At 46.3% G+C, this 21,524-nt stretch overlaps 1 protein-coding gene and 1 long non-coding RNA gene across 7 annotated transcripts in view; one reads left to right on the top strand and one right to left on the bottom strand.

Annotated features, from left to right (window-relative positions):
- Atp8a2 (ATPase phospholipid transporting 8A2) overlaps positions 1-21,524 on the bottom strand; it is a 587,084-nt gene that overhangs the window by 541,254 nt on the left and 24,306 nt on the right. The window contains exons 1-2 of one of the 6 annotated variants that reach the window (XM_028870372.2): positions 18,709-18,792; positions 18,167-18,273 (exon numbers count right to left, since the gene is read on the bottom strand). The exons of 4 other annotated variants lie outside the window; for them this stretch is intronic. In XM_028870372.2, the coding sequence (XP_028726205.1) occupies positions 18,167-18,242 (76 nt within the window). In that variant the 5' untranslated portion in view covers positions 18,243-18,273; positions 18,709-18,792. One more of the 6 variants, XM_028870373.2, reaches the window with a different exon arrangement.
- On the top strand, positions 18,644-21,133 carry LOC119088520. The gene is made up of 3 exons (XR_005092175.1): positions 18,644-18,923; positions 20,098-20,233; positions 21,009-21,133. It is a non-coding gene; the product is annotated as an uncharacterized LOC119088520 (long non-coding RNA).

The raw sequence follows: 21,524 nt of genomic DNA, 5'->3' as shown, positions 1-21,524 counted from the left end.
GATTCGTGTGTGTGTGTGTGTGTGTGTGTGTGTGTGTGTGTGTGAGAGAGAGAGAGAGAGAGAGAGAGAGAGAGAGAGAGAGAGAGAGAGAGAGACAGACAGACAGACAGACAGACAGAGACAGAGACAGAGAGAGATGAAGGGAGAATGGGGACTGTAAGAGGTGAGGAAGAAGTCTAAAGAGAGGAGGACCAGGAATAAGGGAATGCATGTGATGTGAAAGCAGAAGTTGTGATGATTCAAGGGAGGGAGGGAGGGAGGGAGGGAAGAAGGGGAGCAGCCAGGGGATATGGGGGGGGGCCGTGGGGCGGGCAGAACAAAGTCTAATGACACACATATGTGAAGATGTACACTAGCCGAAGGAGTGGATTAAAATGAGGAAATAAACCCATAAGCTGGGGTTCCTTTTTCCTGCTTATCTTCAGTTTGGAGAAGGAAAGCAAAGACTTCCAGCCCACACAACTCTTTGCTTTGTCACATCATTTTATGAGGCAATGTCTTTATTGATCTCCCGTCGGGAGCGGACAGCTTGTCCTGTGTCATTGATCCCCCTGTGGCTGCAGAATGATCCCTTCACATCACAGGGCTCTGTCTGAGACCCCCTTATTTAGTTGATTGGATTTTTCTTAGCCTTCTTGGCAAATCAATTTTCATTCAAACAGGTCAAGACAGCACTTTTCAGCACTCTTAATGCAAACTCAATGCTCTTCTACCCAGTATAGGCTGCACACCGGTTCCTGGGATATACCTCTGTGCCTCAGACTCTCCCTCCAGAGACAGGCAGTCTTCCAACCTTTCACTGAGACGAGGTCCTACCTTCCTGCCTTCCTCCTCTCCCTCCATGTTCCTCCCCTCTCTCCTCTTTCCTGCTGTCAGGGACCATATCAGATAGAACAGTGGTTTTTCGGACTGTGCCTTCCACTAAGAGACTGTGTTAAAAGCAGTAATTCATTCCATTTTGAGTCCAAACCCAGAGAAAGGATGACTGTTCCCATAACCAGCACCATCTATTTGGTTCCTACAGGCACACAATGGTAACTTCCTTCTAAAAGTAAAGAGTGCCACCCTAGAAATTTATCTAAGTAACTAGGGCTATATGCGTAGAAAGAGGCAGTAAAATCATATCAGGACAACCAGGCCTGGGAAACTACCAAATCAACTGGATGGAGGAAAGGGTGCAGCACTCTCGCCTGGACCCTATGAAAGGGAGGACCCCTGTCACTCTGATGGCTACAGCTCCTACTGATCTGTCCTTTTACCACTTGGCATGTTTGCCAAGGCACCAACAGGCAGAGAACTCCTGACTGACTGTCTGGGGGGGGGGGGGGCTTCAATTCAGCTTGGTCTCCATTATTGACATGGACCATCTGAATGGCTATCTGTTATTATGTCTGGTCACCCATCTGGACGTGGTCCCACCCTTCACCTCTATAGTCTCTACAGACCTGTACTTCACTGCTGCAACTAAGTTTGACACCAAGGATTAACTCAAGCCTGGCTCTGGCTTGTCTCTGCAGTTACACTTCCAGCAGACCGGCAGCCGTTTCTCATCCTAGTCCTTCACAGTCTTTATGTGCAGCCCCGTCAGCCTTCTGCTGCCTTCAATCAGGCTCCTGGAAGCTCCTTGAACTTGGCTATAGCCTCTTTAACCCTTTGTAGCCATTCTGTAATATAGACAAAAGGACAGACAGATGATTGATAGAAAATGATACATAATTGATAGACAGATGATAGATTGTAGATGATTGATAGATAGATGACAGATAACAAATAATGGATAAATAATTGACAGATGATAGATTATAGATAGGTGATAGGTAGATAACAGATGAGAGAGAGAGAGAGAGAGAGAGAGAGAGAGAGAGAGAGAGATTTACCTTGTAGTATGTAATTTGTTCCAACAATTAATCCTAGTACTTAAGATGGAAACATAAGTAAAAACTGTTTGTCTCAGCTGGTATCAAGGGTAGCTTGTAAAGCCGTTGTTATTCAACAAATTCTGACACTATGGAAACACACAAATGCGTCCATCTATGTTTCTGATGTAGCACACTCAGGATAGTGGCCTTGAGATGAGTTGGTAAAGGGATCTGTTACTGATTCCCCTTTTAGAGATCAGCGAAGTATATGAGGCAGCGGTCTTGTGCTTGCCCCAGAAATGATGCCAACTGCCACTGAACATGGGTTCTGATAAGGAAACACCACCAACAGTTCACCCGGAACCCACAAACAATCGGGATGTAAACTCCACCACCCCAAAGTCTCCTGGAAAAGCAGATGCAAGCATTACTAGAGGCGAGTGTGCATAAACGAGAGAGGAGAGGCATTAGGACATGAAAATACGCACCACTTCCGCCCTGCAGCTCAGACAGATTTGTGCTATTTTCAGTTCTGCTAATTCGTGTCATTTGAGGCTCATGCCTGTTACACTGCCCTGGAAATCCTCCACTGCTTTCTAGGTAGAACCAGCTCAGCAACATTTTCTCTGGTTATGGTAGTGCCCTTAGTCCCAAGCACGGAATGACCCTCTTTGCTTTGCTTTCAAGGGCCTAGGAACATCAACATCCCTGTGATTTGAGAGAGAGACACACACAGATTGAATCCTGTGTTGGCAGGACAAGACAGGAAGGCAGAAGATCACTCAATAATATGTGCTTTGTGGAAATTAAGGAAGAAAATGTGACACCATCGTACTGTTACAAAACTTGGTGGCCCTGCCTTCCACCTTTAGTAAGTAGAAGATGGGAATGTCTGGATTCCAGAACACAGCCAAGAGAGCAGCTTTACTGAAAACTGAAAGGCCAGTGTGAAGGAAATCAACTCAGCCTGCTTCCACATCCATTCCAGCAGCCAGCATACGTCATGGAGGTTACCTAACAAGACTCTGTCTAATCACCAATTTTAAGTTTAACAAAACACCATAATCAGGTAGTAAAGATCTGATGCCTCTGTGAGGCAGATTCGCTCACATCTCCACTGCTATGTAATGCTGTGGTGATGACTGGACTGTTCCCAAGATGCTCATCCATGCAGAGTTCAAATGGCATGGAGAGGCAAAAGCATAGAGTAAGATGCAATGAGGTGTGGTGTGTGTGTGTGTGTGTGTGTGTGTGTGTGTGTGTGTGTGTGTGTGTGACTGTCCCCAAGATGCTGATCCATGCAGAGTTCAAATGGCATGGAGAGGCAAAAGCATAGATTCAGATACAATGAGGTGTGTGTGTGTGTGTGTGTGTGTGTGTGTGTGTGTGTGTTGGGGAGGTTCAGTCCCTGGGCCCCTTGCATCTTACTCTGGAATGTCACACCACCATATTAGCAGCCATTGCTTCAATAATTGATTTTTACAATGATAAGCAACACTAAGTCTTGGGTCATAGCAAATGCTTTATAGATGCTATCTTGCTTAAGTTTCTCAAGAATTCAGTGGGGGAGGTATTATTGGCCACTTTTTATAGACAGGAGACAGTGAGACTGAGAGAATTAGGCAACTCCCCTGAGGATACTAAGGAAGTAAGTTGTCAGGGTCATCTGGGTAATGTAATTGCCTGAATCCAAAATCCCCTTCAGCCAAAATCAGACAAAAATAGCATCATGGGAAGCACACATTCCAGAAAAAGGAAGGAAAGAGGACAGACTAAGAGAAACACCTGACATGGCTGATATGACCCATAACGCACTGGGAAAGGTCTACACTTCAACAACACGTCAGCCTGTTTAAGTAGGGACGCTGCTTCCTATGGTGGGATTCCCTTCTGTTCACAGGATAGTGCATTGTGAACAAGGAACAATGGCAAGGGGAGGGGCAATGAGCAGCCAGGCTCAGAGGACAAATCTCATCCAGGCAGCCCAACAGGTGATGCGTCCCACCCAACCCTGCGCTCACGAGAGACACTGTGCATGGTTCCTGCAGCTTTTCTTCGCACCTTCCAGGGGCCCTGGGCTTCAAGAGAAAAATGGAGTTCTAGAATCATAGGTAATTGCTGTGCATGAAAAAGGGGGGCATGATTCACACATCAAAAAAACTCAAATATCAAAGTGGTTAGAGAAGACCATCTCATGTCTAATTCATCTTCTCTAGGACAGGGGCCAGGCACCAATATTCAACACTATCCCACCTTTTCCAGGACAGGGGTCAGGCACCAATATTCAACACTATCCTATAGTTTAAAAAAAAAAGTCAGAGACTAACTTTTAGAAGAAAACCTGATAGCTTCAGGTAACTGGAGAGGAAAAGCAGAAATGTGAATGATGAAGTAGCAAAGCCAAGCCAAGTAATTTGTCCGAAACAGATGGAGACAGAGAAAACAAAAGGGAACCTGAGGGGAGAATGGTGTCTGGGAAGCCTCGTGGAGAGCTGTGGGAGGCCAGGGGTCTGTGGAGAGGGAAAACTTGAAGTTGTGAGACTTGAAAAGTTCTCCAAAGACAAGAACAGAGACAATCCTCAGGCCAAAAGGGAATCCTCAGCCCCGAACAGGGAATGGGAAAACATCTGTGGCGGCCTCAGAACGGGAAGAACAGCTACATCACTGGAGGCTGACTAATCTGCAGATCAGCCTACTTCAAAGGAAGGAGAATGAGGACACAGATTCCACTCCGCACACCTAGGGCGGAGGGAAAGGAGTGGAGAGCCTACATCCACAAGCCAAAACCATCGCTTGACTACAAGAGCGTCAAAAGGGTTTTCTATGACACAAAGAATCAAACTCCACGTTGGGGACTGGAAATACAGCCCAGAGGGCAGAGTGTTTGTCTAGTGTGTTCCATCCTCAGAACTGCACACACCGTGTACGGTCTCACCTCTGTACCCCCTCCCCCGTAGTCAGGATGTGGAGATGGGAAAACCTGCAGTTCAAGATTATCCTCAGATATAAAGTGAGTGTATGCTGAGTATAATGCCACATAAGATCCTTTCTTGAAAGAAAGGGAAAAAAAAAAAAAACAGAAGCAGACCACATACTACTTACATACTCATGGAATCCCCGGGGACCCGTGCAACAGGAAGAACAACACACAAAGAAACATTGCCAAAAGAGGGGGGAAAGACTGTTAAACAGAAAGTTAATACCTTTCTGGAACCAATTCAGGTAACTTTGACAAGAAATAAAAATAGGACATGAGACAGGCACGCAGTAGAACATGCCAAAGTGTCGGTCTCCCTTTTGTTGAGGGGTTACTAGGGACAAGAAGACAGATACTAAAACCCTCCACTGATAGGAACAAAAATGTGTGTGTGTGTCTGTGTCTGTATGTGCATGTCTGTGTGTGACACTGTGTGTGTGTGTCTGTCTGTCTGTTTCTGTGTGATGGTTAGTTTTCACTGTCCACTTGATTCAAGCTGGATTCACTTGAGAAGAGTCTCAGTGAGGAATTTTCTAGATCAGTTGGCCTGTGGGCATCCCTAGGTTCTGATCCTGGAGAGCTGAGTATTAAGCATGCTGCTCTTGACTGTGGGTATTATGTGACTCATTGCTTCAAGCTTCTGCCTTGACTTCCCCCCAGTGACAGGCTGGAACCTAGAATGGTAAGCTAAATAAAACCTTCCAACCCTAAGTTGCTTTTTAATCAGGTTATTTTCTCCCAGCAGCAAAAATGAAGCTAGAGCAGCGTGTGTTCACGGTTTCAGAGCATCCCCTAAAAGGAGAAGTGGGTGTAAAAAAACGGTTCAATAGGCCAAGTAAAAGAATACTGAAGAAAATGTAAATACCAAACACATAAAACAAACATTGATATGTGTGAATTTTTTGTGCATTTTGTTAGGCTGGGCTCCTACTAAAATAAAAAACATCTACTTGTCAAAAAGTCACCGTTACATTAATGAAAAGTAAACCCACGAGCTAGGAGAAAGCATTGGAGAAATGTATCTCTAATAAAAGACTTGAATGTTAAACATATAAGGGACTCTTGAAAATTACTAATAAGGAAACAGCTCAATTTCAAAAGGAGTGAAAGATCTGAATAGATGCATCAGCAAAGAAAGGTATACATATGGCAATTAAGCATGGAAAGATGTCCATCATATATTGTCAGGAAGTTGCAAATTAAAAGAAGAGAATACCAATGCATGCCTTTTGAGTGGCTAAAATCCGAAATAATGATGATGCCAAGGGTGGGTGAGGATGTGGAATGACATGGACTCTCAACAGGAGTGCAAAACGGTACAGACGCTTTGCAAGGCAACAGACGCTCCTACACAACAAAACACTCTCACCATAGGGCCCAGCCATTTTGCTTCTGTTATGAAAACTTATGTCCACACAGAAACCTGCACACAAGGTCTGAAATCAGCTTTACTCTCAACTCTCCTGACTGTGTGTGCTTTCCATTGCTGTGATAAACACTGACCAGGGGCAACTTAGGGGAGAACAGGGACTATTTCACTTACAGCTTGCAGTCTATCATTGAGAGAAGACAGGGCAGGAACCCAAGCAGGACCCAGGAAGGAACACTGCTTACAGGCTTGCTCTCTGTGGCTTGCTCGGCTTGCTTTCTTGTACAACCCAGGACCACTTGCCCAGGGGTGGTATCACCCATCGTGGGCTGGACCCTCTCACATCAATCATTAATCAAGACAATGTCCCACAAACCTGCCTACAGGGTCAGTCTGGTAGAAGCGATTCCTCAGTTGAAGTCCCCTCTTCCCAGATGACCCTAGCTTACGTCAAGTTGACAAAAGTGAGATCAAACCACTAGCCAGCACATTCCACCAATCTGGATACAAGCAAGACGTCTCTCACTAGATGGACAAATATCCAGATAATGAACTGTTGTTCAGGAACAAAAAGAAAGAAATTGCCAAGCCAGATAAAACAAGGAGAAGCATTAAGCACATCTGACAAGGTGAAAGCGACCAGTCTGAGAGGCTAGAGACTGCATGACTCCCAATGTGTGACATTTGCAAAAGGCAAAACCATAGAGATGTAAAATCCACAGTGGCTCTGAGGGGTCAGGAAGGAGGGTGGGACAAGTGAGTGGAACACAGGGACCTTTAGGACAGGGAAACTATTCTGTATGTCACTTTTGTGGGGATACATGCCATTATACACATTTGTCACAACACAAAACTACAAGTCTGACCTCATGTCACTACCATGCTGACGTCATGGAGCTGACACTGCAATGTGACACTATGATGTCATCGCACATCCTCAGTTTATCGCTACTATTATTGCTCCGGCATATCCCTCATGCATAAAAAGTCTAGATGAGAGACTTGTAACTATAGAATGCCCCCCCTTCCCTGTGTGCCTTCATCCTCACTCTATCCTCATAATCTGAGATTCCCTACTGAAACCCTCACACTACAGTTACCTGTTCATCCTATCTGGGACTCCTAGATCCTGAGTACAAGCACACTAACTGTTGCCCACTACCCAAGCAATGTTAACAACACATAATCACACAGTGTTGCCTAGTTACTATGCTTGCTATCACATCCCATCAAAACCTTATGAATGTGTTTTAAAAGTAATCTCTAAGCTCCCTGAATCCTGAACAACTAAAGCATTTTAGCATTATCCCTTGTAATAAAACCTGCCTTTGTCTTCTCCACAAGACTTGGGGCTGCTAACAGCTCCAGTGTGTTTCCAAACAGTATTGATCCATTTTCTGTTGCTCCACTGAAATATTTGAAGGTGAATAACTTTCATTTGAAAAGAGGTTTATTTAACTCACAGTTCTGGAGGTTCAGGACCTCAAACAAGCTCCGGTGAGGACCTCATGATGGATAGTATTACAACGGCAGGTACGCACGTGCAAAGGAGAGTCACTGGGGGTGAGACAAGGCAAGAGAGGCTGCTAAGCAACCAGGTTGTTCCTTTATAGCAACCTTCTGGGAGAACCAACTTAGAGGCCACACAAGAATGACTTCAATCTCTTCTGAGGGCATACCCTCAGTGACTTAACGATGCTCTGCAAAGTCCCACGTCACCACATGGCCACACTGAAAATCAGGCTTCAAACACAAGAACCTTCGGGGGACAGACTCAAACCACATCCAAATCACAGCAAATTTATTCAAGGGTTTTCCCCCACTTTGGAATTTACTTCCTGCGTTTTTCTGTTACAATTTTTGAGAAAGTAACACAGTTAGGAGAAGATGTGCATGGAGATGGGGTGGGTGGGTTAAAACATGTTTCTCTAAAAAGCAAGCCCAGCTCAACATTAATTAGTGACTAGAAAAGAAACTACATCTGAGACAGCCACTGGTATTGAAGTAGATTGGTGACTGGACAGTGAAGATGTGATGCTGTTCTCTCTCTACATGGTGTCACGCGAGGTCATGAGTCCTTTATCCCATGAATTCATAGTTTATCATATTCACTGATCTCTACAAATCTTGGCTGATTATATCAGACAATAGTCAACGACTCAAGCAGTTTGATTTCACCAGAGACTGGGTTCAAAGAAACAGAATAGAATTTCACAGTACTATGACCTAGTTTATTTTCAAAATTAAAATAGATTGTGCCCAAGGAGACTTCATATAAGGTAAGAAGATAAAATAGCCCTGAAAGGAATTCTGTAGGAATCTAAGAACATGGGCTCTGATGTCTTCCCTGGGAAGAAGCTGAGAACGCTAGGCAAGTGTCTGCAACCCACCCTTCCACGGTCTCAGTTTCCTTCTTGGATCATTTTACATTAGGAAGTACACAATTCCAAGAATAACAGAGCAGAAATGTTTGAACCAGACACGACTCATGAACCCCTTGCAGCTATGGTCACCTGCACAAGGCCTCCTTTGCAGCTGTGGTTACCTACCCAAAGCCTCCTTTGCAGCTGTGGTCACCTGCACAAGGCCTTTTTTACAGCTGTGGTCACCTGCACAAGGCCTCCTTTGCAGCTATGGTCACCTGCACAAAGCCTCCTTTGCAGCTATGGTCACCTGCACAAGGCCTCCTTTGCAGCTATGGTCACCTGCACAAGGCCTCCTTTGCAGCTGTGGTCACCTGCACAAGGCCTTTTTTACAGCTGTGGTCACCTGCACAAGGCCTCCTTTGCAGCTGTGGTCACCTGCACAAGGCCTCCTTTGCAGCTATGGTCACCTGCACAAAGCCTCCTTTGCAGCTATGGTCACCTGCACAAGGCCTCCTTTGCAGCTATGGTCACCTGCACAAAGCCTCCTTTGCAGCTATGGTCACCTGCCCAAGGCCTCCTTTGCAGCTGCGGTCACCTGCATAAGGCCTATACTATATCAAGATAACAAGACCAGTCAACATTCAGCAAGCAGCACTAACTGGACTAGTGGGTTACAAAAGGAGTAGGGGCATGAAGATAGAAGGGGACATGTGGCAGGTATCAGGGAGAGGACGAGAGGATGAGGGAGAGCTAGAGGGGACATGATCAACATGACAAGCATAAAACTGTCAAAGAATAAGTAAAGAGAACGCTCGAACCTGGTCTATATTGGTCCAACTGAAATACAACACAGGCTATAAACAAATTTTAATTTTTTGTAACACTTGATTTAAAAATGTCATAATGATATCTAATACCTTGAATACTAATTTCTTTAATTTCTAATAGACATACAAAATAAAAGTAAAATTACAAGTCAGGCATGTTGATGCTTGCCTTTAATCCCAGCACTTGGGAGGCAGAGGTAAGTGACTCTCTGTGAGTTCAAGACCAGCCTAGTCTACAAAATAAGTTCCAGGCCAGTCAGGGATACACAGTGAGACTCTGCCTCAAAAACAAACAAAAAAAGTACAATTACATAAAATAATTAATTAACACATTTTATTTAGCTTGATATAACCAAAATAGTTTTTTCAGCACATAGTAAAAAGAAGAAAGTATTATGAATAATGCATGACTAATACATGAATGATGAATAACTTTCATATATATACATATCATATGATATATATCATAATATATACATATATGTATTATGTGTATACATATCATAATATATATGTATGTGTGTATGTGCGTGTGTATGTATATATATTGCTGTGTAGACTAGGCTGGATGGAGCTCACAGAGATCCATCTGCTTCTGCTTCCTGAGTGCTGGGATTAAAGATGTGGGCCAACGTGCCCCACAAATTTCCTTTCTCTACTAAGTCCTGGAAACCAGTGTGTATCTCACAGTACAGCACAGCTCTGTTCTGACTCACCATCAGTCAGCCCCACACAGCTAGTTGGCAGACATCTACAAAGTCACCTTCATCTTTGGCCATCTGCGACAATGGTCTGCAAAGCATTGCTTACCATACACATGCCATCCTGTCCTTCCCCAAAGGCAACATAGCACACATGAAGTAAGGCCAGTGAGATGACTTAGCAGGTGTTTGCTGACAAGTCTGATGGCCTACGATCCATCCCACCCACGTGGTGGAGAGAGAACCTACTTCTGCAAATCGTTCAACTTTACAGTGTGCCATGGCAAGTACAGGAGCACACAGAAGGAGGGAGGAAGAGAAAGAGAGCGATGCCCCCACAAACACGTTTTTAAAAACATGAGACAATTTCTGACATGTGCGGTGCAAACACCACTGATCTGGTTTGCTTCTCTGTTGCTATGATAAAACACTGGCTAAAAGTAACTTGGGGATAGAAAGGTTATTATTTGATATATGCATCCTAATCACAATCCATCCTAGAGGGAAGTCAAGGTAGGAATCCAAACAAGAGCAGAGGCAGGAATCACAGAGGAAAGCTGCTTCCTGGACCGTCCTCTACGACTTGCTCAGATTACTTTTCTTCTTTCTCTTCTTTACTCTCTTTCTTTCTCTCTCTCTCTTTTTGTAAATTATTATTTGTGTATCTGTGTTGTTGTTTGTTTTTATTCTTTGATCTGTTGGGGGGCCTGCCACCCAGCTCCCAAATAAATCACACACGGAGGCTTATTCTTAATTATGAATGCCCAGCCTTATTTTGGCTTATTTCTTGCCAGCTTACCTTAACTTTAAATTACCCCTTGCGGGGCAGTGGTGGCGCACGCCTTTAATCCCAGCACTCGGGAGGCAGAGCCAGGCGGATCTCTGTGAGTTCGAGGCCAACCTGGGCTACCAAGTGAGTCCCAGGAAAGGTGCAAAGCTACACAGAGAAACCTTGTCTCGAAAAACAAAAAAAAAATAAAAAAAAATAAAAATAAAAATAAATAAATAAATAAAATAAATTATCCCATCTACCTTTTGCCTCAGGACGTTTCCTGTTCTCTTACTTCTGTAAATCTTACTCTTACTCCATGGCTTGCTGGCTGTGTAGCTGGGTGGCTGGCCCCTGATGTCCTCCCATTCTCTGGGTCCTCTTTTTCCTCCCTTCTCCCAGATTTGTCCTCTATTTATTCTCTCTGCCTGCCAGCCCCACCTATCCTTTCTCCTGCCTTGCTATTGGCCATTCAGTTCTTTATTAGACCATCAGGTGTTTTAAACAGGCAAAGTATCACAACTTCATGGAGTTAAACAAACACAACATAAACAAAAATAACACACCTTAAAATAATATTCTACTGTTGGCAGCAGTAAGTTTGCTGCCTTAATTTTAAATGCCCTTTTTTGTCCTGTCCCAGTTAAGTTGTTTATGTGAAAAATGTGCAGTTGGGTTCCGGAGGGTGCTGGGGATCAGTTCCCCTGTGGTTTTTCCTGTTTGAAAAACAGTGTCTGGCTTGCCTATGGATACAGAGTAAGCATTCCTTGACTCCTGCTGTTAGAGGGGTATATAAGCCCATGTTGGTAAGAATAAAGAGAGCTGCTTCCCTGACGAACTAAAACTGGGTGTCTAGAATGCTGTTTAACCTCGGCGTCCCTCGCCAGATTTTGTGCTCCAGCTGTGTGGGTCGCAGCATTCTACTACATATCTGGGTGTTTTGCCTGCATATATGTCTGTGCATTATACTCATGCAGTGCCTACAGAGGCCAGAGGAACTCATCAGAACTGGAGTTATAGACTGCTGTCAGCTGCCATGTGGGTGCTGCGAGTCAAACCTGGGTCCTCTGGAAGAGCAGCCGTGCACTTAACTGCTGAGGCCATGGCTCCAACTCCTCAGCTTGCTTTCTTATGTAGCCCAGGACCACCTGCCCAGGAATGGCACTGCTAGAATGGGCTGGGCCCTCCCACATCAATCATTAATCAAGAAACTATCTCACCGGCATGTTTACAGCCACATTGGTGGAGACGATATTTTAATTTGAAGTTCCCTCTTCCAGATACATGTAGGTTCTGTCAGGTTGACGAAACTGAGAGCACAACCACTTCTCATGAAGAGGAAAGGCTTCTCCCCTCCCCTCCCTTCCCCTCCCACCCCACTGGTTCCACCACTAAAGCAAACAGTCATAAAGATAGAGAACGATAAAGCAAACATTTAATGTTTGCCATTATGCACTTGCCAAGGCACGACCTAACTCTGGACTTCATTTACAGTCTCCATTCATCTCCGGTGTTTGCATCTAGCCCAGTTTATTCTTCCTGGGAAATCCTACCCACTTACCTGCCCATATTGATGTGTTCCCTTTGAGAAACTCTGCCCAAACCCTACCACCAGAAAAGGAGACCATGGAAGAGTTAAATAGAGTTGAAGAAATGTATTTCCAAGCATCTAGAAGAGTAACAAGGAAGATGGATTTGGAGCACACAAGCTTAGGTTGTGTTCCAGCAGAAAAGAACAGCAGCACAGTCATTTGGGGCAGCCGCGTACAGGCTGGGGCATGGCACAAGTGACTCTGTAGTCAACCCTAAGCAAACTGCTTGGCTAAAACCCAGCTGCCGGGCAGGTCCCCTGGGACTCTAGAGAAGGGACTGTCATTTAACTTGTATGTTACAGAGACAGTAACCACTACTGTGGAGTTTAAAAGCAAAAATTCCAGAGTTTTAAAATCAAGATTTGCATGCTTGGTGCATTAGGATAAAGAAAGTAAAAAGAAAATTGAAAAGAGTCTTAAATGGGGATAATGGTTGTGTAGCTAAGCTAAAAATAGCTGAGAGGAAGCCTAATCCCTCCCTAACTGGATAACAGCAGACCAGCCACTCTAGTGTCCTTTGAATATGAATGAACAGCTCCTAGCCATTAAGGTACCAAGATCTGAAACCAGCAACTGTCTTTGAACGTGGTCTCTGCAGTGAGATTCTGTATGACTAAAGTGCTCCCTCCAAGGAGTCATTTGCTGCCCCAGGTTTCTGGACAATCAATCTCGGTGATGAGCCTGAAACATTGACAGTAATCCCGGGGACCCTCTGCCTCTGGCTGACGTGGTGTCTCCAAAGATGAAGAGCAAGCTGTGCTCAGACATTCCTTGGAAACATCAGAAATGAACACGTGCTCGTTACCCAACAAACAATAACGCAAATGCAGGGAACTACTTTCCAAATGCGAAATCTCTGAATCAAAATGAGCGAAGATTAAGTCACATTTTTAGGATGAACTATGACACATCCATTTTTTTTCTTTTACTAGCAGGTGAGAGATAATCCTTCAGTGCAAGGAGCACCAGCACACAAACAGGACATACAGAGGTGTGTCGTAGGCTGGCGTAATGAGCCCTCCACCACACTGCTTGTGAATGGACAGCATCACATGTGTATGTTTGTTGTTTTATTTTATTTTGGTTGTTGACACAAGCTCTCACTTAATTGCCCACATTGTCCCAAATCAGGCTCAGGTGATCTACATGCCTCGCCCTTCCAAGCAGCTGGGACAAGAGTGCGAGCCAGACCTGACTGTACTCTCACAGACACATCTATGTCCATATCCTGGGAGGCACACGGATATGACTGTCTTCACCTGGGTGCTGCTCAATGCCACAAGGCAGGTTATGCATTGTGTCTGTCCTTGACAATGATATGGAGAAACTGCCGGGGTATGAATGTGAGCTCACTTTTATTTTTAGCCCTTCTTAGTGGTTGTTAACATTTTCCCTGAGCACTTTCCCTGGCCTAATAGGATGTAAGTAACATCTTGTCTTTGTGTGCTATTGACTAGGGGTTATATTTAGCAACTGTAAAAAGCCCCAGGGATAAGGGGAGAGACCCCTCTTCAGAGGAGCCGTCTGAACATCCTCTCATAAACCATCCCAAGGTCCTAAAAGAATAACTTTAATGTAATCCATTTGTCTAGCTGACACCTCCATCAGATGAGGTTTTAAGACAAAGCAGCCATTGTAAAAGTGAATTAATTATTAAACAACTAAAGCCATCAAATTAAGGGCATAGTAGCCACCTGCAGACATGAAAGACAAGATGGTGTAGGGAAAGTGACAACTGTCAGACACTAGAGAATGGCCAGTGTAAGGAGAGTGACAATTCAGACACTAGAGAATGGCCAGTGTAGGATCTGGGTAGCTGGTGAGTGGATTTCTGCATCATGGAAACCTAGAAATGCCTCTATGCAGTCACATCCTGGGTAGAGCATCATTAGGTCTAGAGGGGGAAAATACAACAGTTGAAGATGTTGCCTCTTCTGCTACCACATGGAATGAGGATCCAGGTAGAGGTGTCTGCCCCGGGTTATGATGGGCAACCTAAGAACGAGCGACACTGTCGAACTTGATTGTGCATCCAATCATTAGTATATTCACTGCTATGCTACGTGAATCACACACACACACACACACACACACACACACACACACACATCACTGACACAAACTCTTGGGGGGTAAACTCTTTCTTTACATCCTCATTCTATAATGTAAATAAAGAAATGGCCCATAGGAAGCAGAAGACAATGTCGAAGTTTGAATCCACTTCTCTCTAAACTACAGTCTGGTATTTTAGCCCCCACATACATTGTCTCCAAAAACTCCCAAACATAATCCAGACCTCCAGGTCAACTACAAAATTAGAGAGATGGGCCAGGTCTGTGTGTAGAGTGCCCGCCCACTGGATAGTGCAGGACATAGAAGCAGGGGAGATGAGACCCATGTCTGTCCTACTTCCTACCAAGGAAGAAGAAAGCATCTAAAATGAGCAAATGAACATGGCCTCTTCAGATTGGAACTGCTCCTGAACTGTGCCAGCTCTGTGGGCCTTGGAAATGAGCTGGTTCTGCTAGAAATTAACCGGCCGCTCTGAAGCAGTTTGCTGTAAAGTGAAGGGATTGAACTACTTCAGAGCCATCTTCCGGCTCTTACATTCTATCAGAGCTTCTGGTGTCTTCAGCTGTTCTCATCCCTTCCTTTACAATTCGGGATAGGTAGTTACAGGAGACGTAACAAGAAAACTAGGTCCACACAGGAGCCCATTTAAAAATAAAAAACAAAACAAAACAAAAATCACCTTACTGACCAGAAGAGGCCAGGGGAGCTGAAAGGGTAAAGAAGTTGGAACATACCTGCAAGGGCATTTTCAGTAGGAGTTGTAGCCATCCTGGTCCTGTATTTAATCTAATTAAAGGCACAGGCACTGTGCTTACTGTCTGCCTGCTCTTTATTGCCAATCAATTTCATGAAGCCAAATCCAGAAGCTAAACGAGAGGAAACAAGCTTCTACCCTAGAGAACATGAGTGTTGTAGTCCCCAGAGAACAGCTCCCCCTTCCTTTCTGACCCCACCCCCCCACCGTCACTGCCCACACACCTGCATACACATACACGCTTCACTTGCCTGTTCCACTGTGTGCATTGCCTGTGCACATAGCCTGAGGCTGGGTACGAGTTGAGAGCACCAACAGTGTGCTTTGTACTCATCCCCAGACCTTAAGCTCTATCCAGGAAGCACCTATCCCATCCAGTGCTCCATCTCCAGAGTCCTGAAGCAGCTGGCACATAGAAGGTGGCCAATATATATCCAGTCTGTCACAGTCAACTGGTCTTTGGATCCCCATCATTTTAGTAAACTACAGAAAGGAACGGACAAAGGTACAACAGGACACCCAGAGTAAGATAGGAGTCCAAGGGACATTCACCAGAATAACGATCCTGGAACCGCTTTACTAAACGCACCTGGTCTTGAAGAAACTGTGAACCATCAGGCCTGCTCTGCTAGTTTGCACTAAATGAGAAACGGCAGGCTTCTTCAAAAATCACACATCACTAATATTTTATGGGAGTAGGCGATCGTCAGGCCCTTTGCCCAGGTACCCACCCTGACCTCCCTCTTGCTTATCCATGATTTATGTGCTCTAAATAGACCCGTTTTGTAAAGTCACACATTTTATCTTCCGCCCCCCACACCGGTCATCAGCAAGGTCCCAAAGCCCTGCACTTACAGAAACTCCTAAACCTTTTTCTCTAAACGTCTGTGCTCTGAACCCTGCTCCTCACCGATGCTCACCCCACAGACCATTGAGAAGTCCCTGACTGAGTATTCATACTACCGCACTGTTGGATGGTGCAGTCAGTCTTCAAAGCATCCTCCCTTGAACTTGCTCTCTACAGCTACCACTCCATTTGCTTTTCCCTCCATTTTCTGCAGCATTTACCCTAAAGGGTGTCATGGAGAGTCTGTTTTCAACTCCTGTCTTCTAATCCTCTCTTGCACCCCCTGTAATGAATATTTCTCCCCCACAGTTATACAATAGAAGCTCTTCCAAGGTCATCAGTGACCTCCAGAGATGAAGCCAAGCATCAATGCCCAGATTCTTTCTGGAGCTCTTGGCGGCATTCCTGACTCGCCGGGCTTCCATGCATCCTGTTCCAATCGCTTTCTGTTCCCTAATCCCCCTCCAACTTGAAAACACTGGAATGCTCAGGACACCTTCAGATTCCTCTGGTATTAGTTATATAATTTTGGGGGACCCAGGGAAAAGGGAGATGGTGTGCACCTGTGCGGAAATCAAGCTTAATACGAGCAGAATACTAAAGCAGGGCCCTTCTGGAAGGAGGTGCCGTGCACCTGCAGTGAGGTACCCACTGAGGCATCCTGGGAAGCACTCTGAAATGTAGACGTCTGGCTGTGAACTCAGGCTCACAAGCCAATCTCCACTAAACAGCCCCACTAGGCTCTCCAGCGGGCATTGCAGATGTGACCTGATCAAAACTCAACCTCTCATTCTCCCTCCTTCCCAAAGGAACCAGAGTTCTGTACCCTCCCCACCAGGGAGTGCTTCTTTCTTCACAAAGCCTTGCATCCATGACGCTGCTCTGAAAAGCGTACACTTCCTTTCCTTTGCTGGTACCTAGGCTGTCCCTCTGACTGCTCCCTGATGCCCCTGGGGCTCCCCACCTTGTAGTCTTGATGTGTTGTTGCCCAGTGACCCTTTCAAGAAAGGATTCTGCTCAAAATGAATGTGACGTGTCCTGATACTACTCAACTTTAACAAACACTAGTTAGAATGGTTTTCTTCTCCCTCACTTTGCTCAACAGTGAAAACGTAAAGGTCATTTATTCTTATACGCCTATTATCTCAAAACAGACAAAACTACAAACGGTTAATAAGGAACCTCAACTCCAAACCCAAACCTTGAACCCTCTTCATCAAAGATCTACCCAGACTCCTTTCAAGGAGGCCTGAAATGCAAGACAGGGAATCATTTTGGAGGTTCCCCCTCCAGTTTTGCATTATTTAAGCGTCTAGGTCACCTATCATGTGCGGGAGCCATAGAGCACCTGGTCATGTTTCCTAAGTGCGTTATACAACAAAAACATCTAAGAAGAAGCTGCATTTCTAATCCCACCCAGGCCCCTGCCAGCGCGTGTTCATGAATGCATCTGTGTCTCTGCGGCTTGTCTCCCATGCAATGGAACCCTGAGCCTCTCTGTCCTTAGTGTAAACCTGAGCGCTTGGGCCCCAGGTGGTGAAAACACTCTTAGGTGACCTTCTGCTTCCCTTAAGTCTCTGTAGAAGATAATACACTCCGAATTGCAAGCAGACAGCCTGGGAGGCAAGAAATCTTCCCAGTGACCAAACTGTGCCCACCAGGACTGGGGACAGGGCAGAAAACGACTGCTTCGGTCCTTTCCAGCATGTGCATCACTGCGTAGGGTCACACGGATCTGCACGCGCACGCGGGAGTGTGCACACACACACTCACACAGATACATGCACATGCACACATGAATACACAACTGTGCCAAGGGCCTGAGAGTTCTCACACTTTCCGCTCCCTCACTCCCGCACGAGGCCTTAGGGCCCGGTGGGTGCAAGGGCGTCCAGCCAGGGGGCAGTAGGGCGTGGCATTCGGAGTCCCCGCAGCCCCCGGCGCCCGGAGGAGGGGACAGAGCGAAGGGCGGAGCAGTGTCTCCCAGCTAAGGGCGCCGCCCCCGCCCCACTGGCCCACCCTCCCCGCTCACCCACGGACGCGCCGATCCTCGCCCTCCGAGGCAACGACATCTTAAAAGCCTGGTCCAGGCCGGTGCCGTTCAGCATCGCGCGTGGCTGGCCGGCTGGGCGGCCAGAGGCGAGCGGTGGCGCCTGGGAGCGGGGCTGGGCTCCAGGGCCACAGCGCCAGGGCCATGGGCGAGCAGGCCTAGGGCTGAGCGAGCGCCGCGGGTCGCCCCAGTCTATGCCCGCAGCCCCGAGGCTGCGCCGACCGCGCCTCCCGCACCGCAGCGGCCAATGCGGCGGCGCCCCGAACGCCGCAGCGGCCTCGCTGGCCCGGCAACGCGGGGGCGGGGGCCCGCAGGAGGCTGCGCCGCCAGTCCGAGTCCTGGCAGGAGGCGCGGGAGGCGCAGGCAGGGCTGCGGGGCTGGGTGCGGGCTCCGGGAGGGGATGGGCGCACCTGGGCGGCTCTGGGCCTCAGCAAGTCCACTACCTTCTCTCCCTGCCTGTCACTTGTGCGGTGCAGCCCTGGGTCCTCCTTCCCTTTTCGTTAGCAGCCTCTCCTCTTTTGCAGCCAGCCGGATGGGGTCTGCCAGGGTCCTATGCGCAGAACAGGAATTTCCACGCTGGGACCTGAAACTCAGAGAAGAGCTGGGTCTGCAGCCCCTGTCCTCCACGGCTTATCACGGTCGTGAAACCTCCGGAATGCTCTAAGGGGCACCCACCACACACATCCACGCCCACGACACACGCAGTGCACCTTCTACATGCAAACAAATCCATTGAGAGGTAAGGGGTGACTGGCCCAAGGTCATTCGACCTGCTTTTGTTTGATTTCTCCCTTCTCTTAATGTTTAAACTGGGTCCTCCTGAGCACAGTTCCATGGGGGTAGTGAGGAAGAAGCCAGCTAAATCTTTACTGTGTCTGATGAAATCTTGACCTTAAACTAAAAAACAAACAAACAACAAAAAAAAATACCCAGCCAATCTGAGTCTGCTCCTGCACTTGCAGAAGTGATCATTACCTTTCCTTTTACATAAAATGGGGGCGTCTTTGAGACCTAGGGGGCTGCAGAGAGATGAGCCATAGGAGGTAGGAAGGCAGTTGGCTCGACACGACTCAGTAGCCAGTGTGGGTTCAAACTTCCGGAGTCTGACCGAAGCGAGTGGTTTATTTTTGGCATATTTTAGGCACAGCACAGTTTGGTGAAAACTGCTGGTGTTAACTCAGTCCCGCGTGCACAACAAAGCATATGTAAATCTCCTTAAGACACGAAGCTAGATACGGATTAGACGTGACTACATTGAAACTTTCCGTAAAGTCCGTAAAGATAGGTTCTATAGATTGACTGAGAAAAACAAGTTTATGATAAGGGTCCCCGGAAGGGTCTGGTCCTGGAAAAGTCTCTAGCCACAGGGATAGGGCAAAAGGTCACCAGGCTGGGCAATAACAGGTGTTACATTCTTTCTCTTGAAAAAACAGCCCTGTGTGCTTAACATTCCAGGTTCCCCAAGTGCTTATCTGTGAGCACAAAGACCTTGGTGCCTCTGACAATAAAGCACACCTCTGGCCCTCAAAATAAACACTATTTCTTCAGCAGGAAGGTCCAAGAGGGAAATGTCTCAGATGTTGAGCTGAGGCTCAGGGGGGCAGGACTTCCCAGTGAGTCTCCCAGGCTGTGGGGGATGCTTACAAAGCTTAGGCTGATCTTTGCACAGAAGCTGTAAAAATGGGCCACGAATGTTCCCATTCACACTTTCTGTGATGATACCTTGCAGAATAAGCAAAATGTTGAAAGGGGCTTGAAGGAAAACTTATTTATTTATTATTATGCCCCGAACAGGAAAAAAATAGCCATAAATAAATGAGAACAACAAAAAATAGATATTGGTTATTTTTTAATTGTCCTTTGATTTCACAGAACCACAGCATAAAATGAGTTTATTGCTCCTGCCTCTTTAGGTACTTTCCAGTAACCAAACTGGCCAAGAGCTCTGGAGAAATGTGATGGCGATGGTATAAAAGAGGAGGAGTCTTACTGTGCTGGAGCCCTGGCTGGCCTGGGGCCTATGGTGTAGCCCAAGATGATTTGGAACTGGTAATAGTCCTCCTGCTTTAGCCTCCCAAGTGTGGGGATTGGAGGTGTGAGCATCATGTAGGTTTGCAAGGGCAATAGAGGAATGTTGCACTTATCTCCATGGTTGACTCCCCTCACTGCCTTTTACAAAGTTGGAAAGATTAGGCTGGCACTAGCCCCAGAGTCCAGACCTCAGTCCCATCATCGAGGTGCTAAAAGGAATCATAGGCACACAGGACCAAACAAAGCAATGAGCAGTATTTCCTAAGCATGGACCCTATGGCAGTATGAATCACACACAACCTGTGTTGATTTTGAGGAGAGACTCTCTTGTCCTTGCCTGGGCTAGAAGTATGGTAGACTCACCAGCAAGAGGAAGGAAAGGCAGACACAAAGTCCAGAGCAATAGGAGAGTCTGGGAAATGTGTTTTCTCTCTACTTGTATTAGAGCAGAACTTTCAAGATAACTGCTTCAATTCATTGGCCATGGTGCAGCTTTTCCCAAGTCGAGAACAGAGCAGCCTTTGGGGGGGGGGGGGAAGGACGCCTTGGGAGAGCCAGCATCAGTGAAATTGACTAAGCCACCAGCCCTAGAACCATTTCTTTTCAAAATATTTATGTGCATGATGCAACATTTTAAAAAAGGAAAGGGCATGTATAGAGCACATTGAAAGATGGAGACAAATCTCAATCAAAACACCACAATACAGGCCTGTAACCCATTTGCCTTTCCTCCTGTCCACAGACTAATTCCTTCCTTCCTTTTATCCTCTTTCTCTCTCACTGTTGTTTACAGACCAACAAACAGTCAACTCTGACAGTATTGGGCAAACAGTCTTTGAAGAGAGATCATGTCATGTAAATCTCATTCTTCTACAGATTCTTATTAAAGATTACATGGATGCGTTTTGATGGCCTAAATCCTGTCTGAATTCTCATTTCTAACAGGTTTCTTTTCTTTTTGAGGGGGAGCAGTGTTTCAAACTGTGCACACGGTAAATACGTAGCAGGCTGTGACTCTCTCCCAATGAAAACAGAGCAGTAGTCAAGAGGCTCCTCTCATCCGTTTCTCCATTCCTCTGCTCACGTTCGCTCACGTTCATTTCTGACACCTGCTACTGGCCTGCTGCTGGGCCAGGTAGAGAGGCCCCCTGGCCAGGTGACTGGATTCCAAGAGTAGATATTTCAAGACACAGGGTCTCCTGTCCTGACCTGACCTGGGAATACATGCTCTGCCACTTCAACCACATCCTGGTGTCCAGACAGTCGCAAAGGCCCAGTCAGCACAAGCAGGGAGGAAACAGAGTGACAA

Source organism: Peromyscus leucopus, chromosome 9, assembly GCF_004664715.2.
Source record: "Peromyscus leucopus breed LL Stock chromosome 9, UCI_PerLeu_2.1, whole genome shotgun sequence".
In the NCBI taxonomy this organism is placed as follows: domain Eukaryota; kingdom Metazoa; phylum Chordata; class Mammalia; order Rodentia; family Cricetidae; genus Peromyscus; species Peromyscus leucopus.
The sequence above is the reverse complement of the archived record's forward strand: the minus strand, read 5'-3'. Positions and strand labels throughout refer to the sequence as shown.